Source organism: Pezoporus flaviventris, unplaced genomic scaffold (assembly GCF_033815535.1).
Source record: "Pezoporus flaviventris isolate CSIRO_AGI_PZ_B2104156 unplaced genomic scaffold, CSIRO_AGI_Pfla_v1 ptg000025l, whole genome shotgun sequence".
Taxonomy (NCBI): domain Eukaryota; kingdom Metazoa; phylum Chordata; class Aves; order Psittaciformes; family Psittacidae; genus Pezoporus; species Pezoporus flaviventris.
In genome coordinates, this window is record NW_026892573.1 from 8,319,650 (window position 1) to 8,338,038 (window position 18,389).

General features: G+C 39.3%; 2 protein-coding genes across 6 annotated transcripts in view; both read left to right on the forward strand.

The window, feature by feature from the left end:
• RNASEH2B (ribonuclease H2 subunit B) overlaps positions 1 to 18,389 on the forward strand; it is a 45,458-nt gene that overhangs the window by 5,407 nt on the left and 21,662 nt on the right. For all 5 annotated transcript variants that reach the window (XR_009744136.1, XM_061457415.1, XM_061457414.1 and 2 more), the window contains exons 2-5: positions 7,849 to 7,920; positions 10,858 to 10,965; positions 13,176 to 13,252; positions 15,886 to 16,006. Coding sequence is in view for 4 of the 5 variants with exons in the window: in XM_061457415.1 (XP_061313399.1) it covers positions 7,849 to 7,920; positions 10,858 to 10,965; positions 13,176 to 13,252; positions 15,886 to 16,006 (378 nt within the window). In the remaining variant the exon portion in view is untranslated. The remainder of the gene's footprint in view (positions 1 to 7,848; positions 7,921 to 10,857; positions 10,966 to 13,175; positions 13,253 to 15,885; positions 16,007 to 18,389) is intronic.
• FAM124A (family with sequence similarity 124 member A) overlaps positions 16,629 to 18,389 on the forward strand; it is a 142,800-nt gene continuing 141,039 nt past the window's right edge. The window contains exon 1 of the mRNA XM_061457406.1: positions 16,629 to 16,642. The gene's annotated coding sequence lies outside the window, so the exon portion shown is untranslated. The remainder of the gene's footprint in view (positions 16,643 to 18,389) is intronic.

Sequence of the window (18,389 nt, forward strand, 5' to 3'; positions counted from 1 at the left end):
AGGTCAGGAATTGAAGGCACTTTTTTAAGCCTGGTGTTTCACTCTACACCTGAAGTTAAGACTGCTGTGTTTAATTTGTTTGGAGTTTGTCTTTATTCGGAAAAGAAGTAGAGGTTAGCTTCAAGCTGAAAATTATTTTCAACCTTTATTTTTGTGAACTGGGCAAGTTTAGTTTACTACATATTTTCAGTCTGCTGTTTTCTTCAACAGTAAATTGATTAGCTTTTTTATTGTTTTATGGGAACTGCCATATGAGTACCACTGGAAGGGTTGCAAGGGGGGAAGGAAATTAACAATCCTATTATTTTTAGGAATTACTTATTTAAAAATAAAAGGAGCAGATTCACATTAGACTTGGCAAGTTGTTTGAACAAATCTCATGTGTGCCAAAAGTCAGATGGAGGCAGAAATAAATGGACTGTGATGCCAAACCATAGGGCATCAGCACATATTAAATTAATCCTTCGTTCTTTCAGATGAGATTAAGGAACTTTTGTCTCTGTGGAACAACAGTGGAAACATTTGACTTGAAAATTTTGGGTCATATTGAGAGAAGATGTCATAGCAAAAGAAGTAGTGGAACACCTAATGCGTGAAAGTATTTTTTGCTTTAAAATTATGCAGGTTTTATATGTATTTCTTTCTATTCTCATACCTTGGCCTTAAAGTTTTGGTACATGCTTTTATTTAGCGTTTAAAAGCCATTTCAGTTTATCTGCTACAAAAGAGACCACACTACTGGACTGTTAGGGAGCTTGATTCAGAGTTGTAAGAATGTCAGAATTGAGCAGGATACTTGAACATTAATACTTCCAGAATAAATCAGAAAAAGAACTTGGAATAATGTTTACAATAAACAAATACGTATTTTTTTAATAGCTAACTTAAAATATTAGAAATACTATATAAAATATGTGCACATTTTTATATCTTTTTAATAAGGTGAGTGTGAATATGCTTCTTTCAGAAGTTAGAACTCTGTGGGCATATTTTGCTTAACCTCCCCCTAAATTGGCATTTGCATCTCCTGAACCAAGCCTTTTGCCTGCAGGTAGTTTGCACAATTTCTTGTATGTCATCTCTTAAAAGGCATACTGAGCTCAGCTGTGTATAAAGCAGATATAACTGGCAAACTAAGGAGCCAGAAGGAAGCATAGCAAATAAAATAACTGAAAAGAGATGTTTTAATGTGTAACACCATCTCCTACTTCTGCTTTCTGCCATCTGGCTTGGAAGAGACCAATTTATGCCAATTTAGGCCTCTCTGCACATGGGAATAGGGCTGATTCAGGCAGTAATACATCTGCACCAGTGTTGACCATATAAATATTGAGAAGGGAAGTCTGAAGTTTTTATCCTTTCAAGTGATAACCTGTTCTTGAACTTCTCAAGATTGATCTCTCCTTTATTAAGCTCAAAGTCCTAAATGTTCTACCTAGCATCGAGATTGCAGTAACAGATGAATTGGTATGGTCCATTGTTGCCAGTGAGTGCATGAACATGTTTTCTTGGCCTAAGCAGTGGACTATGCCAGCATAAGGGGAAGCCAAAAGATGCTTTCAGGCAGAATCCTTAATATTTAGCTGTATTGTATAGCAGTTACTGGAGCAAAGGACCTTTTAAACCATTTAGTAGCATTTCCATGTGAAGTTTTGCTCAAGATAGAAAACAGTGTCATTTTCAGCACTAACATATCATTATGTTTTATTATAGGATTATAGGATTTTCAGGTGAAATGGGAGCCAGAAAGACTTTTAGGGGTATAAGGTGTGTCACATTACATGTTACTTCCTTAGGGTACCAGATACTAAATGCTGGGATTACCATATGTATCTGATAACCAGTCTATCTTTTACAGCAGGCATGGCAAAAGTTGTGTTACTGAAGCTAGTAATATGTATGGTCAAGGAGAGGATAAGGTGGTCAGGTAACATCAAGTTAGCATAGCTGAGTAACACCTAAGAAGATTTCCAAAAATCAAGTGTTTGCAAGTGCAAAGCCATGTCTTACATATAAGCATCTGCAAAAGAGGCTGTTTGCAGAGGTAAATCGAGCAGTGTGCCTGAGAGTACCCCCCCCCCCCGAGAATATTGTGAGCCAAGGAAGTAACAATGTAGTCTTGTGGTTCATCTGTTGATTTCTTACCTCTGTGAAGTCTCATACAGTCTATTTTTCTAGCTAGCTTACACTGGTCAAAGACCCCAGTGTCGCATACAGAGTGGGTTACATTCTGTGCCATTCCAGTCAAGTTCTCTTTTTCATAGAATCATAGAATAGTTAGGGTTGGAAAGGACCTTAAGATCATCAAGTTCCAATCCCCCTGCCATGGGCAGGGACACCTCACACTAAACCATCTCACCCAAGGCTCTGTCTAACCTGGCCTTGAACACCACCAGGGATGGAGCATTCACAACCTCCCTGGGCAACCCATTACAGTGCCTCACCATGCTAACAGTAAAGAATTTCTTCCTTATATCTAATGCAAACTTCCCCTGTTTAAGTTTTAACCTGTTACCCCTTGTCCTGTCACTACAGTCCCTAATGAAGAGTCCCTCCCCAGCATCCCTATAGGCCCCCTTCAGATACTGGAAGGCTGCTATGAGGTCTCCACGCAGCCTTCTCTTCTCCAGGCTGAGCATCCCCAACTTTCTCAGCCTGTCTTCATACAGGAGGTGCTCCAGTCCCCTGATCATCCTCGTGGCCCTCCTCTGGACTTGTTCCAGCAGTTCCATGTCCTTTTTATGTTGAGGACACCAGAACTGCACACAATACTCCAGGTGAGGTCTCAGAAGAGCAGAGTAGAGGGGCAGGATCATCTCCTTCGACCTGCTGGTCATGCTCCTTTTGATGCAGCCCAGGATAGGGTTGGCTTTCTGGGCTGCGAGCACGCACTGAAGCTGGCTCATGTTCATTTTCTCATTAACCAACACCCCCAAGTCCTTCTCCACAGGGCTGCTCTGAATCTCTTCTCTACCCAACCCATAGGCGTGCCTGGGATTGCTCCGACCCAGGTGTAGGACCTTGCACTTGTCATGTAACCCTGTGGTAAGTGAGAAGAGCTTACTGATCTGGGTGAAAATCCATACTTTTTTTCTTTTTCTGTGACTGGTTATTTCTCAGCTGGATCAATGAACTGAGCTGACTTGCTATGTGGCCATGAGATTGCTAGTTTTAGTGGAAAGTAAGGAGCAGGGATGTACAACAGGAGAGTGAACAGAGGTTGGGATCTCTGGACTGAGCTTTTCAATGACCTGTGATCTTTGGTCATTTGAAGCCATTCATAAAACAGTACCCTCAGTCTATGCATACCTGAATTCATTCATTATGCCTATAGTTAACCTTTTAGCTTACAAAAGTTTTCAAAAGTTTGGGTGCTACAAAGTACTGGATTTATTAATTTTCACTGGACTTTTTTCAGGGCATGCTGCAGGACAGAGGACACATGCACTGTGTTAAAACCATTTACTTCAGGGTTGACTGACCTAAATAAAATGATTATTTGATTTAGCATGTCTTACCCTTAGGCTGCAGAGTTTAAGTCTTCCATAAAATGTCCATTTAGTGGGCTCCATCATAATGTCTCTGTCTGACACACCTTTCGCATAGTTGGAAGTTAAGAAGGGAATGGAAAAGACTTGTGTAGGTGTCGTATGGTTTAATATCTGTTTTTAAATGAAATCTTAACTTTATATTTCCAGACTTTTAAATAATCCTGTTTTTTGCAGGGCGATGGTGGTAGGGAAATTTGTGCTCTCGGAGGGTTTTTTCCTCTTACGCAATTGACAGATATTTACAGCCTTTTTGCTTGCTTGGCTGGCCCCTTTTTGCATGGGATTTCCATATAACTTGATATTAGTTTGTTATATATAGTATTCTGTAAGCTATTAAAAAAACCCAAACCACCCCCCCCCCCAAAAAACCCACCAAAACACATGAATAGTCTTTGCATCATCCGTAACAGTTTCATAGATCTTAGTGGGAGTTTTAATGTTCTTTTCCAATTTATTCATATTGCTGTACATTTTTTTTTAAATAGCCAGATTCATTAGTGCCTCATATCTATCCTTTGTGGAAGTAATTATTGCCAGAAATCCTTTGACAGCTGGTTCGTTTTCACTTTGTTCTGTTTATATATTTTATAGAATTTGCCTGGTTGTATGTCTGACCTCCAAGAAATACGATAGGCTTTTCTCGTTTTCTGTAATGGAAAGCTCTGTTTAAGCTTTTATAGTCTCTTTTGCTCAGCTTCAGGATTCTGAATTTCTGTCTGTAGAGTCCAATACAACTGATGGATGTATCACCTACATTTTTAGATGGACTTTGTATGATTCGGTTAACAGTAAATGAACCGTAGACTTAAGCAAGTAGACATACTTATCAGGCCAGTGTTGGCATTTAATTGTCCTCAGAACTTCCTCTTCTGGTACAGCTGCAGTGGTACTATATCTGGATTCATTCTGTCTTGCTGGAGGTGTGTGTAAATTCAATGGCGATAGAGGCATGTACTTGCAGGGGATGATACAGGTGGGCTTAGGATTTAGGTGGGTTCGGGTGCCCCCTGGAAGTGCCTGTCAGCTGTCTTCCCTGGCAGTTTAGAGGGTGGCTTGCAAATTGAGATGCCTCCTTGGGACAGAATTAATTGAGCTTCTCTGTACCCCGTGTCAGTTTTTGTATCCTTGTAGTGAATGTTTTCCTAGGATAATAGCATACCATACTGGCACATCTGTTAGTAAGCTGACCTGTACTCACTGTATGTAACTTGCAGCTGTAAGCTGCAAGACTTTTGGTAGTTTAACTCTTAGTTTTGCTAGAAAACTGCTACAGTACTGCTTTTTAAGAAGTCTGTATTTACTTAGCTAGGAGAAATCGTTGCCCGAATACAGGGACTGATAAATGTAATGATATTAAAGAAATCCAGTTACCTTTCCTGGCTAAAGGCCAGAGCACACACAAGTTAGTTGCGGACACCTAACTCCAAAAATCCCTTGTGCAGCTTTTTCCTAGTCATGAAGTGTTTAAATTCAGATAATTAGGGCCTTTTTTGCCCTTAAGGCCATGTTAATACTGCATGCAGTTTTCCAAGCAGGTATTCTCCCAGTTTCCTCTCTATCTGCCAGCTTGACATCTAGTAGAGCCAATCTGTAATAAAAATATACTTCAGATGCTCCTGGAAATGTGGTGAGGTATTGCCTATATTTTGAGGAAAGTGAAGGTGAAAGAAACTCAAAGAGACCACTTTTGCCTTTGTCCACTTCTTGTGTGTGTGCCCCTTCTGGTAAACCATGTTTTGTGGTGGCTGTGTAGAGAATGTGACATACACTATGATCCTGTCAGCAAGAGATACTGAGACTGAAGGCTGCAACTCAGACTTTTCATTAAGGTATGGTCACTGCTGTCCTTTGTGCAGTGATGAGCCCCATGGAGCTTGGGGAGGACCAAAGAACTAAATGGGCAGAGCTGTGTTCCTCTTCATGTGAGGAATTGCTACTGGCCGAGCCAAGGCAGCTGCAGGGCCAGGCTGCGTATACAAAGGGGCAGAGCAAGAAGGTACTGAGGCTGGGCTAGTATGGGGCAGGCCGTGGTGCTGGAGGGCGGTTATCTGGGCTGGGAAGACAAGAGGATTGATGAGGAAGAGATGGGGCGCTGTATCCATTGGGTTTGTTACACTGAGTGCTCCCTGTGTGGAGGTGTCTCCCAGGCTTAGTGGGGATGGATGAATCCAGTGTGTTACTAGAAAGTTAGGAAAAGAACAGATCAGCTAAATAAAGATGTGAACTTCATTAAAAACAGCTACATTAGGAAGGATTGTCTACTTAATTGTTCGCGTTATACAAGATGCAGCTTAGGACTCAGCTGGACTCATTCCCAGTGTTCATAAATCTGTGCATGAAGAAAGCAAAGCAAGTGAGCATTAAAAGTTCCTTTGGGTTTTTTTTTTGTTTTACGTTTTGTTTTAAATTTTGAAACTCACATTTAGTGTGTATATTTTAACGTGTTCATGTGAAACACATCAAAGTAAGCACATGCAGTGTGTTTCTTTCAATGTCATTAATCAATGTAGTGTTTTAAAATGTAACAAAAAATAAACTAATGTTAAACTGTGGTCAAGAATTGAAATATACACGGCTCTAGAAATTTGAAGTTTGCCTTTGCCAGAGCAAATGTAGCTTGACAACCGTGTGTGTTTATGTATCAGCATATGAAGCAAGTCTGGTTAGCAAATACGGACTTTTTCCATTAAAACCCCTCAACTTATATCGAAACTTTTTAAAACACTTTTTCAAGCCACCTGAAAACTCTGCTAAAAATTTGGGGAAAGAAAATGACTGTAAATTCTCCAAATCTCTCTGAGAACTATTGTCCTCCAACACTTTATCACAAAGCACACTTGCTTTTTAAGCCCTGCTTATGTTTTTATCTGGGCAATTTCTGTTTGTGGCACAACTGAATAACCAGGAGTGGATGTGAAAGATGGGGGGTTAGTTAGGCCTTTTTTTTTTTCCACTGAGGTGCCAGTGAACAGTCTGTGAGAAGTCCACCTGCCCTTTCCAGGTGTGCTGGGGAAAGGCTTTCAGCCAGAGTGGAGGACACCTATTTTTGGTGTACTTGAAGTTCCTACTTCCGTGTTTTCCATAGAGAAGAACTGTGCTACCTCCCTCTCCACAAACCTACTGGATGCTATTGAAAGGTGAAGGATGACGATGTGGCACTTCTGTTCCTTCCAGTGGCCTCCCTTGTGAATAGCTGTGCAGCTCGCCTCAGCCGCCCCTCTCTGCTTTCCTCGGTAGCGAATATCAGTCTGATCTCTGTCAGTCCATTCTCTGGGGTCTGGATACTGGTTATGTATGTGAAATGCTTTAGTAATTTTCCTTGCTCTGATGAATGCCTGTATGAAAGGAACTGGGACAGAACTGGCACTGTGCAAGCGAAGAAGGATGCTGCTGTCATATTGCTCTTCATTCAGATGCGGGAAGTTGTTTTCATAAATATAAGTTAGCATTCCCCTAAAAGAAAATTTGGACAGAATATAATTAACTGGGGATCCTTATAGATGTTTTCTCAGACTTGACTCAGCATCCTTGTGGGAGCTGTTTTCTTTTTAGATTTTTTTTTTTTTTTTTAATTTTCACAGGGAAATAGTACTTTGTGGTTCTGATTTTTTGTCTGGTTTTTTTTTTGGTTTTTTTTTTTTTTTGGTTAAAGACACAGAAAGGAGAGCAACTGTCAGAGGCTTAAGCCAGAGGTGTTGTATTCCCTCAGCTTCTTTTTCCTCTGGAGGGAGTTAAATGCACTCTTTATTTTTCAAGATTATATATAACAGATAAACAAGTGTGCATATTTAGTAACAACCACTCAGACAATTCCTGACCCGTAGTCCTGCATAATTTGGCTTCTTGAAAGCTTTAGAGGACCACCGTTTCTTCCCATGAATATTTTACCTTTTGCACTTTTTAGTACATGCTGTACTTGGCCTAACTTACCAAAGCATTCCCACTGTCTTTGTGACTAAACAGGGCAACATATCAGTTCATCTCACTTAACTGAGATGTCAAACTTAGGGCCTCTCTTGCCTGAGGCTCTCTAGGGAGAAATGGTTTTCAAAATCTAAATCATCCCCAGGTGCATATCTTTCCTGTGGCAGATAGAGCCAGGAAGTCTGGAATCATAATTTAGGTGTCTTGATCAGGTAGGATGAATTTGGGCTGAAGCTTATAACTTTCAGGCAGAAAATACATGAGTTTTCAAAAAGTGTCAGTCCAGTTGATTCTGAATGCCTGGGAGAAGCATGACAGACCGTGAAATACTTCTTCATTTACGAGGTCATAACTTTTTCCTCTCCCCCTACAGAGGCTGCTACTGATTTTCCGGAGACACCTGACAGCGAACCTTTGTTTACAAAGCTGCGCAATCCAAGCACAGGCAAGTTTTGCAGTTGTTTCGTGAGCCCATTAATGTTCTGGTTGATTCCCTCCGCCACCAAAACGTTCATATTTTGCAAGCTGAAATAATGATGATAGTATAAGTGTTACGCGCAAAAAACCACTGCTGGTGATGCCAGATAGTTAATGCTATGCAAACATTTCTTTTGTAATTTCAATTGGTTGAACTGTTTATTCATCAGGAATATTGGCAGCACAAACAAAGAGGTGTAATGTAAGTTGTGTTTTTAAGTGCATTAGTTTTGGGGAGCTTACAGTGTTGGGTGTTAAGCCTAGGCTTTTTTTTAATTCAAATCTAGGCTTCATAGCATTCATCTTATGCTATAAAATAAATAGGCAGAGTTACAAGATCTGATTCAGTTATACTTACCAAGTTTTTTGTGTCTTTTCATTTTAAAATCAAATTTTCTTCTTGCTCTGGTCCAAGTGATGGTGTCTCTTTTTTTGTTAATAGATGATGAGACACTGAATTCAAAATACATTGGAAAAAAAACCAGCAAATACAGACAATATAATGACACTACCATCCCTCAGCTATTTTCTGCTAGACAAATTGTTCTTTTTGTCGAGGATTTGTTATTACTGAGTAATGTAATAATTGGAGTCCGAGGCATTACAACAGAAACTTGCAGTAAGCCTTTGTTAGGGTTAAAATATTTTTTTTGAAAACCACATTTCATGTTTTTTTTTTTTCCTTTTCATAAGCTCATTTGTTTTCTGTAGCCGTAAGTTGTATGGTTTTGTTTTGAAATTAACTGCTTCCATTTATATATGTTTAACTGAAGTCTTCAGGTACATTTTAATGTTTCAGTATAGTAACTGCTACTTGTTCTTGAAAGGGGAAAATAATTAAAAACAATAGATACAAAATGTGAACTCACTTATTCATCTTGATACCTGCTTTTTGAATACTTAGATTTGCAGTGGGAATATATAGCCACAGATATTTTCCACCTGCTGTGTTATATTGGCTTTCTAATCTGCTGTGTTTTTAAAAGCGTGGATATTAATTTGCTTTTCTCTGTGGAAGAAGAAATCTATTTACTTTGTGGAATCAGAGATCTTGGGAAAGGTTTCTGGGGAAAACCTAAAGTATAATTGTCTGGGTGTGTTCCTTTAGAATTTACAGGAGCTTATTTATAGACCTGCAAAAACTTTCAGTTATGTAGGCCATTATAAGTATAGGGTCTGAAAATGGAAGGACTGGGAACACCCTATTAATGTATTTTCCTTACATTTGGGTCTAACAGATGAATTTTTGATGCCAGATACTGTATAAATGCGCACTGAAGGACTCGGCACAGTAGAATTCATGTGAACCACTTTATTAAATAAAAGTATGCATGGTCCTTTTTTTCGACAGGTGAAAAGGACTAAATTTTTATCCCTTACAAAGACTATAAACTAGGGTTTAGCTTGCAGTTCAGAAGTACCACAAGATGCATTTTTAAAAGTGCTGAACTAAAAGAAAGGAAATAACAATACCACAAAACTTAGGCAGCTCACTGAAGTGGTGAAGTTCTGAGTAAAGCTGCCTAGGTTTTCTCTCCATCCCCTGGAGTTTCTGTCTAATGACGCTGCTGGGAACTTGTGGTGACTTTCCTTTTAACAAAAGAAAGTAAATTAAGAAGCTGGAGTTAGGTAATATTAGTCCCTTTCATAAAATTTTGTAGCTCATCACTGAATTTGGCTAGTGTGCTCACTGGTAGGAGTCTTTAAGTTGTTCTGTGAATAGTTTGATGTCTGGTACTGATGAAACTATGGTGTAGACTCTTGCTGAGAAGCATGTGGTAATGATTGAAATCTGTGCTCCCCCTCTTATCTAGTTTTCACTTCTGTCCTCCCCAAAAGAAAAATTAGAGCTGAAAGAAAGAGGGAACTAAAAGAAAAAGAGAACTAAAATTATCTCCTCAGGTGAGGTTAAACATCTGGTCAGTCTTTCGGATAAAGGGGAAAAAAGCATTATCAGTCATTTTGGGAAAGAAATGCGTTTGCCCAATTTAGCTGACATCCCTCTACCCTTAGGGATCTCTGCAGACTGAGAACAGCAGTGCTAGTGTCAGCTTGCAGGGGCTTACACTGAGACATTTTAGAGCCAGCAAGTCAGTGCAGCTTTGCAATTTATGTGTTTTGAGCAGGACCGCCATGTTGTAGTTGTTCTTGAAGTTGAATTGGCAATCAAGGCAGGACCAGTCCAGCCACAGACTTAACTGACCAAATTTCAGTGACCCCTTCTGTAGTTCTGGCAGCTTTCTGGTTTAAATATGGAAAATACAATCCCGTTCACAACATATTTGTCACCCTTTTTATTATAACCCAGACCTGATGTGAAATGGCAGAGCTGTGCTATAGGGTGGCCTAAAATAAAGTTTTGCTTTGCAAAATATCAAGATTCTGATGGGCATTTCGAAGCAACTTTTTTGCTTCCTAGTTCACCTTATTTGTCTGCCTATACTGAGCCATTTGCAGTCCATTTTAATGCACACAAAAAATATTTAAAATTGCCAATTTAATGTTTGAGGCTTTTGTTCCCCTAACCCAGAGCCTGATATCTTGAAGACAAACATAATGGAGGGAGCGAGTATTTTCTTGTTTTCCACCTTTCCCCTTCAGTACAGAGACAAAAGCTGATTTCTTGAGTGATTTTGATTTGTGTTTGGATCAAAGGCCTTGTGTTGCAAGATGAACTATTTGCACATCTTATTTATTGATTCAAATTCAGTTTGGTTTATAAAGCTAGTAAATGAACATCTGTATATAATAGTTTTCTTTGTCTGAGCTTTCTTTATAGTGAGTTTATATAGAATGTGTGTATGTTTGAGTGTCTGTATGTATAAGGCACATTCTTCAGACATACTGGGTATTCTTTTGATTTTTGTGAAAGCTTACAAACACAAACCAGATTTCTTTTCAACAGGGGAAGCAACCCTTTATTTATTCAATAGTGGTGCACAGCAGCTGTTTGAAGTAAAAGCTTTTCATGAGGAAAATCGTTCCTGGTTTATAGGTCAGACTGTTCAACAAGGTGAGAAATATAATGTATCCTTCTCCCAACTGTAACTAATGTTCATACAAAGGCCTTTCCTCTCTCTTCTAGTAAATTTACAGGTGTTTTTCTGAGTTGTTTGGGGCATGTTGCATCACATCCCCACCTTCTGACACACTCATTTGCCATCTGGATTTAACCAGGGCTGAGAGCTTTGTGGTCTCTCTTTTAAAGGCTGCCTTTGGCAGCCTCAATTAGACAGATGTTCATTTGTCTTTGGGGCGGAGGGGAGGTCATTCAATTATATTTAAACTGAAGTGCCATAAAATACTTAGCTTGCCTTGTCAATCACACCAGAAAGTCCTCTCTGTAAGTAAAATATGTGTTATCCTACAAGGGGGAAAAAGGGCTGGAGTGCCTTAGCTCTGAGTGGTGTGTTAGAGCTCCAGTCATTGGAATGTATGGTCTTGCTTTCTTTTAGTTACCTCTGTAGTCCCCTGTGTGAGTGCTGGTATCTCAAGATAGGTTTGCTGTTTAAAGGTGCCATTTCGGTGTTTGGTCTGAAGTGAGCTCTTTTAAAACATCCTAGTCATTCTCTGATCCTACCTTGCCTTTCTGAAAATGCGGAGGAAACTTGTGTAACTGTTTGTGACAGCTTTAACAATCCTTTATCAGTAAGGATGCCATTGCAGCAGTGTTTTTCCCTGATGGCATGTCCATAGACCAAGCAATAAATATTAATTCAGGAGATGAAAGTATATTTATTTTATCCTTTTTAACTAGAACCATTTTTAGTAATAAATAAAAGCAACCCCACCAGACATAAGCCTTCTTTAACTGTAATATCCCAAAGCGTGTGTTAACTTTTAAACATCCTCTGCAGGCGCATATAGCAATGCAAGCGGTATGTCTGTGAGCTTTTCCTTGCTCCATCTGGGTGTGAGCCAAAAGACTGGGTCTGCTCCCTGCTCCCAGTTATGTCCACATTATATTCTCCCCCTCCCTTTGGTTTTGGCCCTTGGGAAACAGTTGCCTTAAGGAATCATCACCACAGTTTTCTTTAAAAGATACAGGGAGGGGGAAATTGTTCATGAATGTCAGGTTGCTGCATCTCTGAAACAGTCAAGGGAAGAACTACACAAAACTGTGTTTGCAAATTGTCTTATGTGCAGAGAAGGCCAGAGGTCTTTGTACACCTATAGTGAATCCGAACTCTTTAGAACAAATAAAAATACCTCTTCCTAAAGGTACAGTGGAAAGCGTTTAAATGAAAGCTTTGAGAAAGTGACTGGTGTTTCTGTAAGTAGTCCTGATGCTTGCTTTGCCTAATGCTTACTTTGCCTCATGCAATGCATCATATTAGCAATGCAGGTGTTAGCTTTGTCCAGACCATGTTCTTCCTACCCCATCTTTTGTTAGTTTTAGGGCTATTGCAAGAGAATTTACTTTAATTATCTTAATCATGTGATTTAAAACAAAAGAAAAATTACATTTACTTGCTTTTGGTTTGCTAATTAGTGTCAAATTGTCATCAATTATTTGGTCTTACTGGTGAATTTCCTTGATGTTACATTGTTTCCAATTATCTACAATTATACAAAAAGCCTGGCTAAGCCGTTGTCCTACAGTGAGGTCCAGATGGGCCAAGGTGTCTGTTTCAGTGGGAAACCAACTTCTTCCTTTGTGTTTAACTTTGAATACGACATACTGAGCCATATTTTCTGATTTATTTATTTTGTTCTGTTAGGAGATTGCATGCAGATTCTCCCCATACAGATGAGAGGCATATCTAACTTAACTAGCTCTTGAAATTCTTTCTTGCCCTGCCTACCTTTTCAGCCAGCACAGTGTTGCCTTGCCCAGGGTTTGAGGTGTAGTATACTGTATGTATCTGGTATCTAAAACCAAGTTTCTGTTACACCCAAGTCTCCCAATAGAGGGCAGCTTCAATTTTGCTGGTTTTAATATAGTCAAGAAAAAGGCAAAATTAAGAGTGCTTGAAGCCAGCAGACCTATAGTGTAGCTTGTGCTTTGGTTTGGCAGGGTTGAGAATTGAGTTATCTCTGTATTTTTAGTGTAAAATCACAAAGACTGTTTTCCTGCCCATTTATTAAAATACTGGAATACTAAAAAAACCCAACAAAATATTTTCTTCTTGTCCACACTCCTGAAAAGCATTTAAAAAAAAAAAGAAGTTAATATATTAAGCTTTTTGGTACTAAGTTTACTCTTACATATCTGTCACTTAGATGGACGCCTTCTGTTTGTTACACCGATGGACCCCTTATTTCTGATACTTTACTACCTCATCAGGGCAGACAAGGAGGTAAGCCTGCTTGATTTTTTCACTGGAATTCTTAGGAGAAAACATTATTTCTGTCTTCATCTTCTGCAGAAGTTGTGTTAATTTTACAAAGAGGGGTTTCCATAATAATGGAAATTTAATTTGCATTTAAAGCAGAGATACCCACCCTAGAATATTTTTTTTTATTTGCATGAAGGGTTTTTTTGACAGTAAAGTATATTCCAGGAGTCAGCTTCCAATATCAGCAAGTTCTGATCATCTCCTTTTTAAGAAAACAGAGAATCTCTTTTGCCCTTCTGTGAGAGCCTATCCCAGAACTACTGAATTTTAAATTATGAGATGTCATCAGAGTCAAACAAACCAGTGCCCTTTCTTAGGCATCAGTAGATGAGTCATTTTGGGAAAGAAGGGAAAAAGAAAGAAGAATTTGGATGCTATGGACAAAAAGAAGAAACATTTCTGTGGCCGTTTGAACTTAAAAGGAAACACTGCTTTCTCAGAAGCAGTATTTGTAGAGATGCTGTATCAGCAACAGGGTGCTCAAGTGTCCGAAAGTTGTATAATTGATAAATGGCTTAATTGTATTTATCATGGGTATGGCAAAACCTCCTTAAGTTTCTGAAATTTATCAAAAGGCATAGGCAAAATTATTGATTTATTGCTTATAATCTGTGGGTGGTAAAAAGGACATAAAATAAAATGTACAGGTTGATCCTTGGGTTTTTTCCTCTTCATAGAGGCAGTAAATTCGGTCTATGCATCCTAAGAGTTTTTTGCTCTAATAGCATTTCCTATTAGGTTGGTTGTTGTTTTGTGCTTTAGACTGCAAGTGGAGAATGCAAGAGAAAATTTTTATATGGTGAAGAAATGAAGTCCTACTGCACATTTGTAATAGTAACCTATTGTTCTGTCATTATTTTAAAATTATTTATGGTATAGGATGTGCAAATATATTCTGCTTTTTTGTGGTCTGTTCCTTCTTCAGGATGGCTCATCAGAAGTCATTTCACAAGGAATAGTTTGGCTCATTCTCTAGGCACTCTGCTGTCTTCGAATTCAGAATCCATTTAAAGCTTTATACCAAACCCTAAATTAGGGAAACAGTAAATGTCCTCTGGCTGTATGGTAAGGTGTTGAGGTAGCCTGAGAAAAGAACAACTGCCACTGTTTCTGTACCTGAGAAGCATTGTGTACCGCCCTTTACTTTCTTGGTACATTGTTTTCTAGGTTTTCTGGTTTTCTAGGCTGGGCACGATGCCAGATAAGTGCCATAGAGGTGTTCTGAGTCCTAAATCAGGTCAAATGCATTCCTGCAGAGCCCTGCCTAAGTTAGCCTGTTAGATTTTTAGTAAAGGGAAGTCTTGAGGATTGTGTTGCAGATACTTTGTGCAGGACCAACTTGAATGCAGCACAGTCACTTGGCTTGAACTAGTGGGTATCAAAGTACCCACTGGGTGTGTTAGGATCATCCTTTGCACCATTCTTTGGTTTTGATAGTGTGATGAAGGGTTGCTTAATGTGTCTTTTGAGCAGAGCCGTCTCCTATCCAGCAGGTTTTCTTGGCTTAGTATCTCTTCTACTGCACAATATAAATGTGGCTGTCTTGTTTTGGGACACGAGCAGGTTTGTGTAGGTAAGTTATATATAGGAAACAGTCTATTCCAGCTTTATTTCGGCATCTTACAAAATTCTTTTTATCATTGTTATTTTGCCTTTTATTTTCCAGGAGAAAAAAAACTTAATACTTTCTGTTGTGTTTTGGGTTTTGTTTCTTTTTTGTTGTTGTTAGTTTGTTTGGGGTTTTTTGCTTGTTTTTATTGTGATTTAACAATGGATGGTTACTTTTATTAAGCCTCTGACTGTCCAGCAAGAGGATTAATTAATAGTGAAAGCAGTATACCCAAGTGTTTTTTTTTCATGCTGACCAGTACAATGACTTCAGCAATGGCTCCTGAGACCATGCACTCTCTAAGGATGGAGAGCTCACTGAGTCTTTGTACTGATGCACTAAAGGATCTTTCCAAAGGGAAGGCTGCCAGTTGTGCCAAACAGTGCTGAATGATTATGCATTGTTTGGCAACAGCAAAATTTGTTTGATGATTCTGTCATGTGTGGGGCTATTTAAGTTGTGCCAAAATCACTTTATATACATACTTGGGCCAAACTGGAATTGACTTTGCAGAGGTGAAAGGTTAATACTGTGTTCCAGAAGCTGCCCTGCTCCTTTGAGAATTATCTTTATGGAAGGAAAAGCAAAATTTGAATGGAAGTTATGACACTGGATTTAATCCAGCAGGTTTTGATCTAAAATGCTATTGGCACACACTGACTACTGTGTCTTGTGTCATCTTCCAAAAAATCCCACTGTACTTCACATTAGTTTCTCCCTGTGTTGTTTTAAATTTGGTCTTTTAAGTGCAGCAATTGAAGAGTTCAGCATTTTGCAGGTATTTACTAGTTTGAAATAAATATTTATAGCTTGCTTTGTAATCAGTTTCTGACTGTGTCATGTGTTACCATTCAAAATACGATCTTCTTTAAATCCTTTTTAATGCCATGGCCATTGCATGCATATGTATTTTTATATAAATGTGGTGTGTATATGTGTCTTAACATTATAGTAACACTTTCTAATCCCTTTGATGTATTTTCAGCAACAAGGAAAGTTTCAGCCACTTGATCAAGTTGTGCTAGACGCAGACTATCCTAACTGCCCATTGCTGCTGAAGTGTGCAGATGTTAAACAGTACATACATCATATAACAGAAGTAAAAGGTGAAAAAAAGGGGCTGGGGAAAATTAAAAAAGACTGGATTTGTTAGTGTCACTTCATTACAAGATAGATTTAAATACTCGGTTTTGCTTTACCAAACACCCAGAGTGCTGAATGCAGCTGTACTTTAAGAACAGTCGTTTCAGTTTAGAAATTGTCATTGCAGTATTATGAATAGTAATGTGTGGATCTCAGATTATCTGATGTAACTAAAATACTTTATGCAGTCTTGTTGCACAGTACCTGTGCAATTCATGTCATAAAAATGATAAACTGATCAGAGTTCTCTTCTTGACGTACCGTATGTGTTGTGAAGTTTTTTTGCCTTTTGATGAAAGTTTTACAGCTCTCTCAATTCTTTACAAAGTGTTGGATGGTCTGGTGTGGAAGAAGTTAACCATTGTCCAGTTAGCTTTCTTCTCCCTTTCTTGCAAGGCATTAAAATGATGAGTAGGAAGAAGTTGAAAAAGAAGGAACATGCTGCTGAGAAGGGAGACTTAATTTTTTAAAAGTTAAAAAAATAATAATTTTTTAGTCTTCTGCCCTGTGGAGAAGGACTTGAAGGACTTGGGGGTTTTGGTCAATGAGAAAATGAACATGAGCCGGCAGTGTGCACTCGCATCCCAGAAAGCCCAGATGTAGCCTGTATCCTGGGCTACGTCAAAAGGAGCCTGACCAGCAGGTTGGAGGAGGTTATCCTGCCCCTCTGCTCTCGTGAGACCTCACTTGGAGTGTGTGCAGTTCTGGTGTCCTCAACATAAAAACGACATGGAACTGTTGGAACAAGTCCAGAGGAGGGCCACGAGGATGATCAGGGGACTGGAGCACCTCCTGTATGAAGACAGGCTGAGAAAGTTGGGGCTGTTCATCCTGGAGAAGGCTGCATGGAGACCTCATAGCAGCCTTCCAGTATCTGAAGGGGGGCTACAGGGCTGCTGGGGAGGGACTCTTCATTAGGGACTGTAGTGACAGGACAAGGGGTAACAGGTTCAAACTTAAACAGGGGAAGTTTAGACTGGATATAAGGAAGAAGTTCTTTACTGTTAGGGAGGTGAGGCACTTGAATGGGTTGCCCAGGGAGGTTGTGAATGCTCCATCCCTGGCGGTGTTCAAGGCCAGGTTAGACAGAGCCTTGGGTGAGATGGTTTAGTGTGAGGTGTTTCTGCCCATGGCAGGGGGATTGGAACTTGATGATCTTAAGGTCCTTTCCAACCCTAACTATTCTATGATTCTATGAAAAAGAGAACTTGACTGGAATGCATGTGTGAGAGAGAAAATCTAAATGGAAAAAATCAGCTAAGTATGTATTCTATGCATAGATTCCTAAACCTTTGCCCAGAATACACTTTGGTATGGGGGCTTTTAATTGTGTTTGAGGACAATTTATGCTTTCTAGGGAAGAGGAAGTAGCACTGCATAATTTTTGCAGCTTGGCAGACCTGTGGAAGATACAAGATCTCAGTTTTTATATTCAGTCCTTTAATGACCATTCTCCTTACACTTGCTGACTTCCTAATAGGGAATGAAAATTTCCCTATGCACAGATGGGAAGTCTACAGAAGGAAACACAGGAGTCTAAAAACATGGAATTTACCACCAGGTGCAAAACAACTAAAGTGCCTGACCCTTATGCATGTAGAATACCTCCAGGGAGTTGGAAGTACACAGAATGGAAGCCAGAAACGTTAGGAATTTGTTTTCATGAAGCACTCTGCCCTCCATATATATGTAAGAAGAAATATTTAGGTAATATGCAGATAATTGTGAAGTGGCTAAGAAAGGTGGTGGAAGAATGAAAACCTTGCTGAGAAGTAAAACACCAGACCTCTTTATTTCTAGCTACATCATTGATAAGGGGGGTGCTGTGTTTTTTTCTTGAAAGATTTAGATGCACAAGTTTAATTTCCAGTATGATATGGTGCATATCATAATGTAATGTAGGGCAGTTGCCTCCCCCAGAAAATCAGTTTGAACTTTAGGACATGACATGTTTCCATGAAAAATGATCACTTTAACAAGAAAGCAAGAAATCTGGGCAGCAAGACTCTTGTTACATTCTTGCTGGTACTGTGGCAGTCAGAATTATGTGCTATCCCGATACTCCTGTATTTCCAGAAGAACCTTCAGAAAACAGTTACATTCAGTATCACTGGGGCGAGGAACCTTTTTCTTTGGTTAAGGTCTGACTTTAGAGAAGACTTCCTTGAAACAGATGCATCTGAACTGCAAAACTGCTTTTGCCTTCTCATGAAGTGATAAGTGTTTCCAGTAATAACTATTATTAAGCTTTTAGGCAATTGCTGTCCCCTACAACTTGTCTAACACTGCGTAAGGAGCTAGGGGTGAGAGAAAGAGTACTAATCTTCTGTGCACCCATCTGAGAAG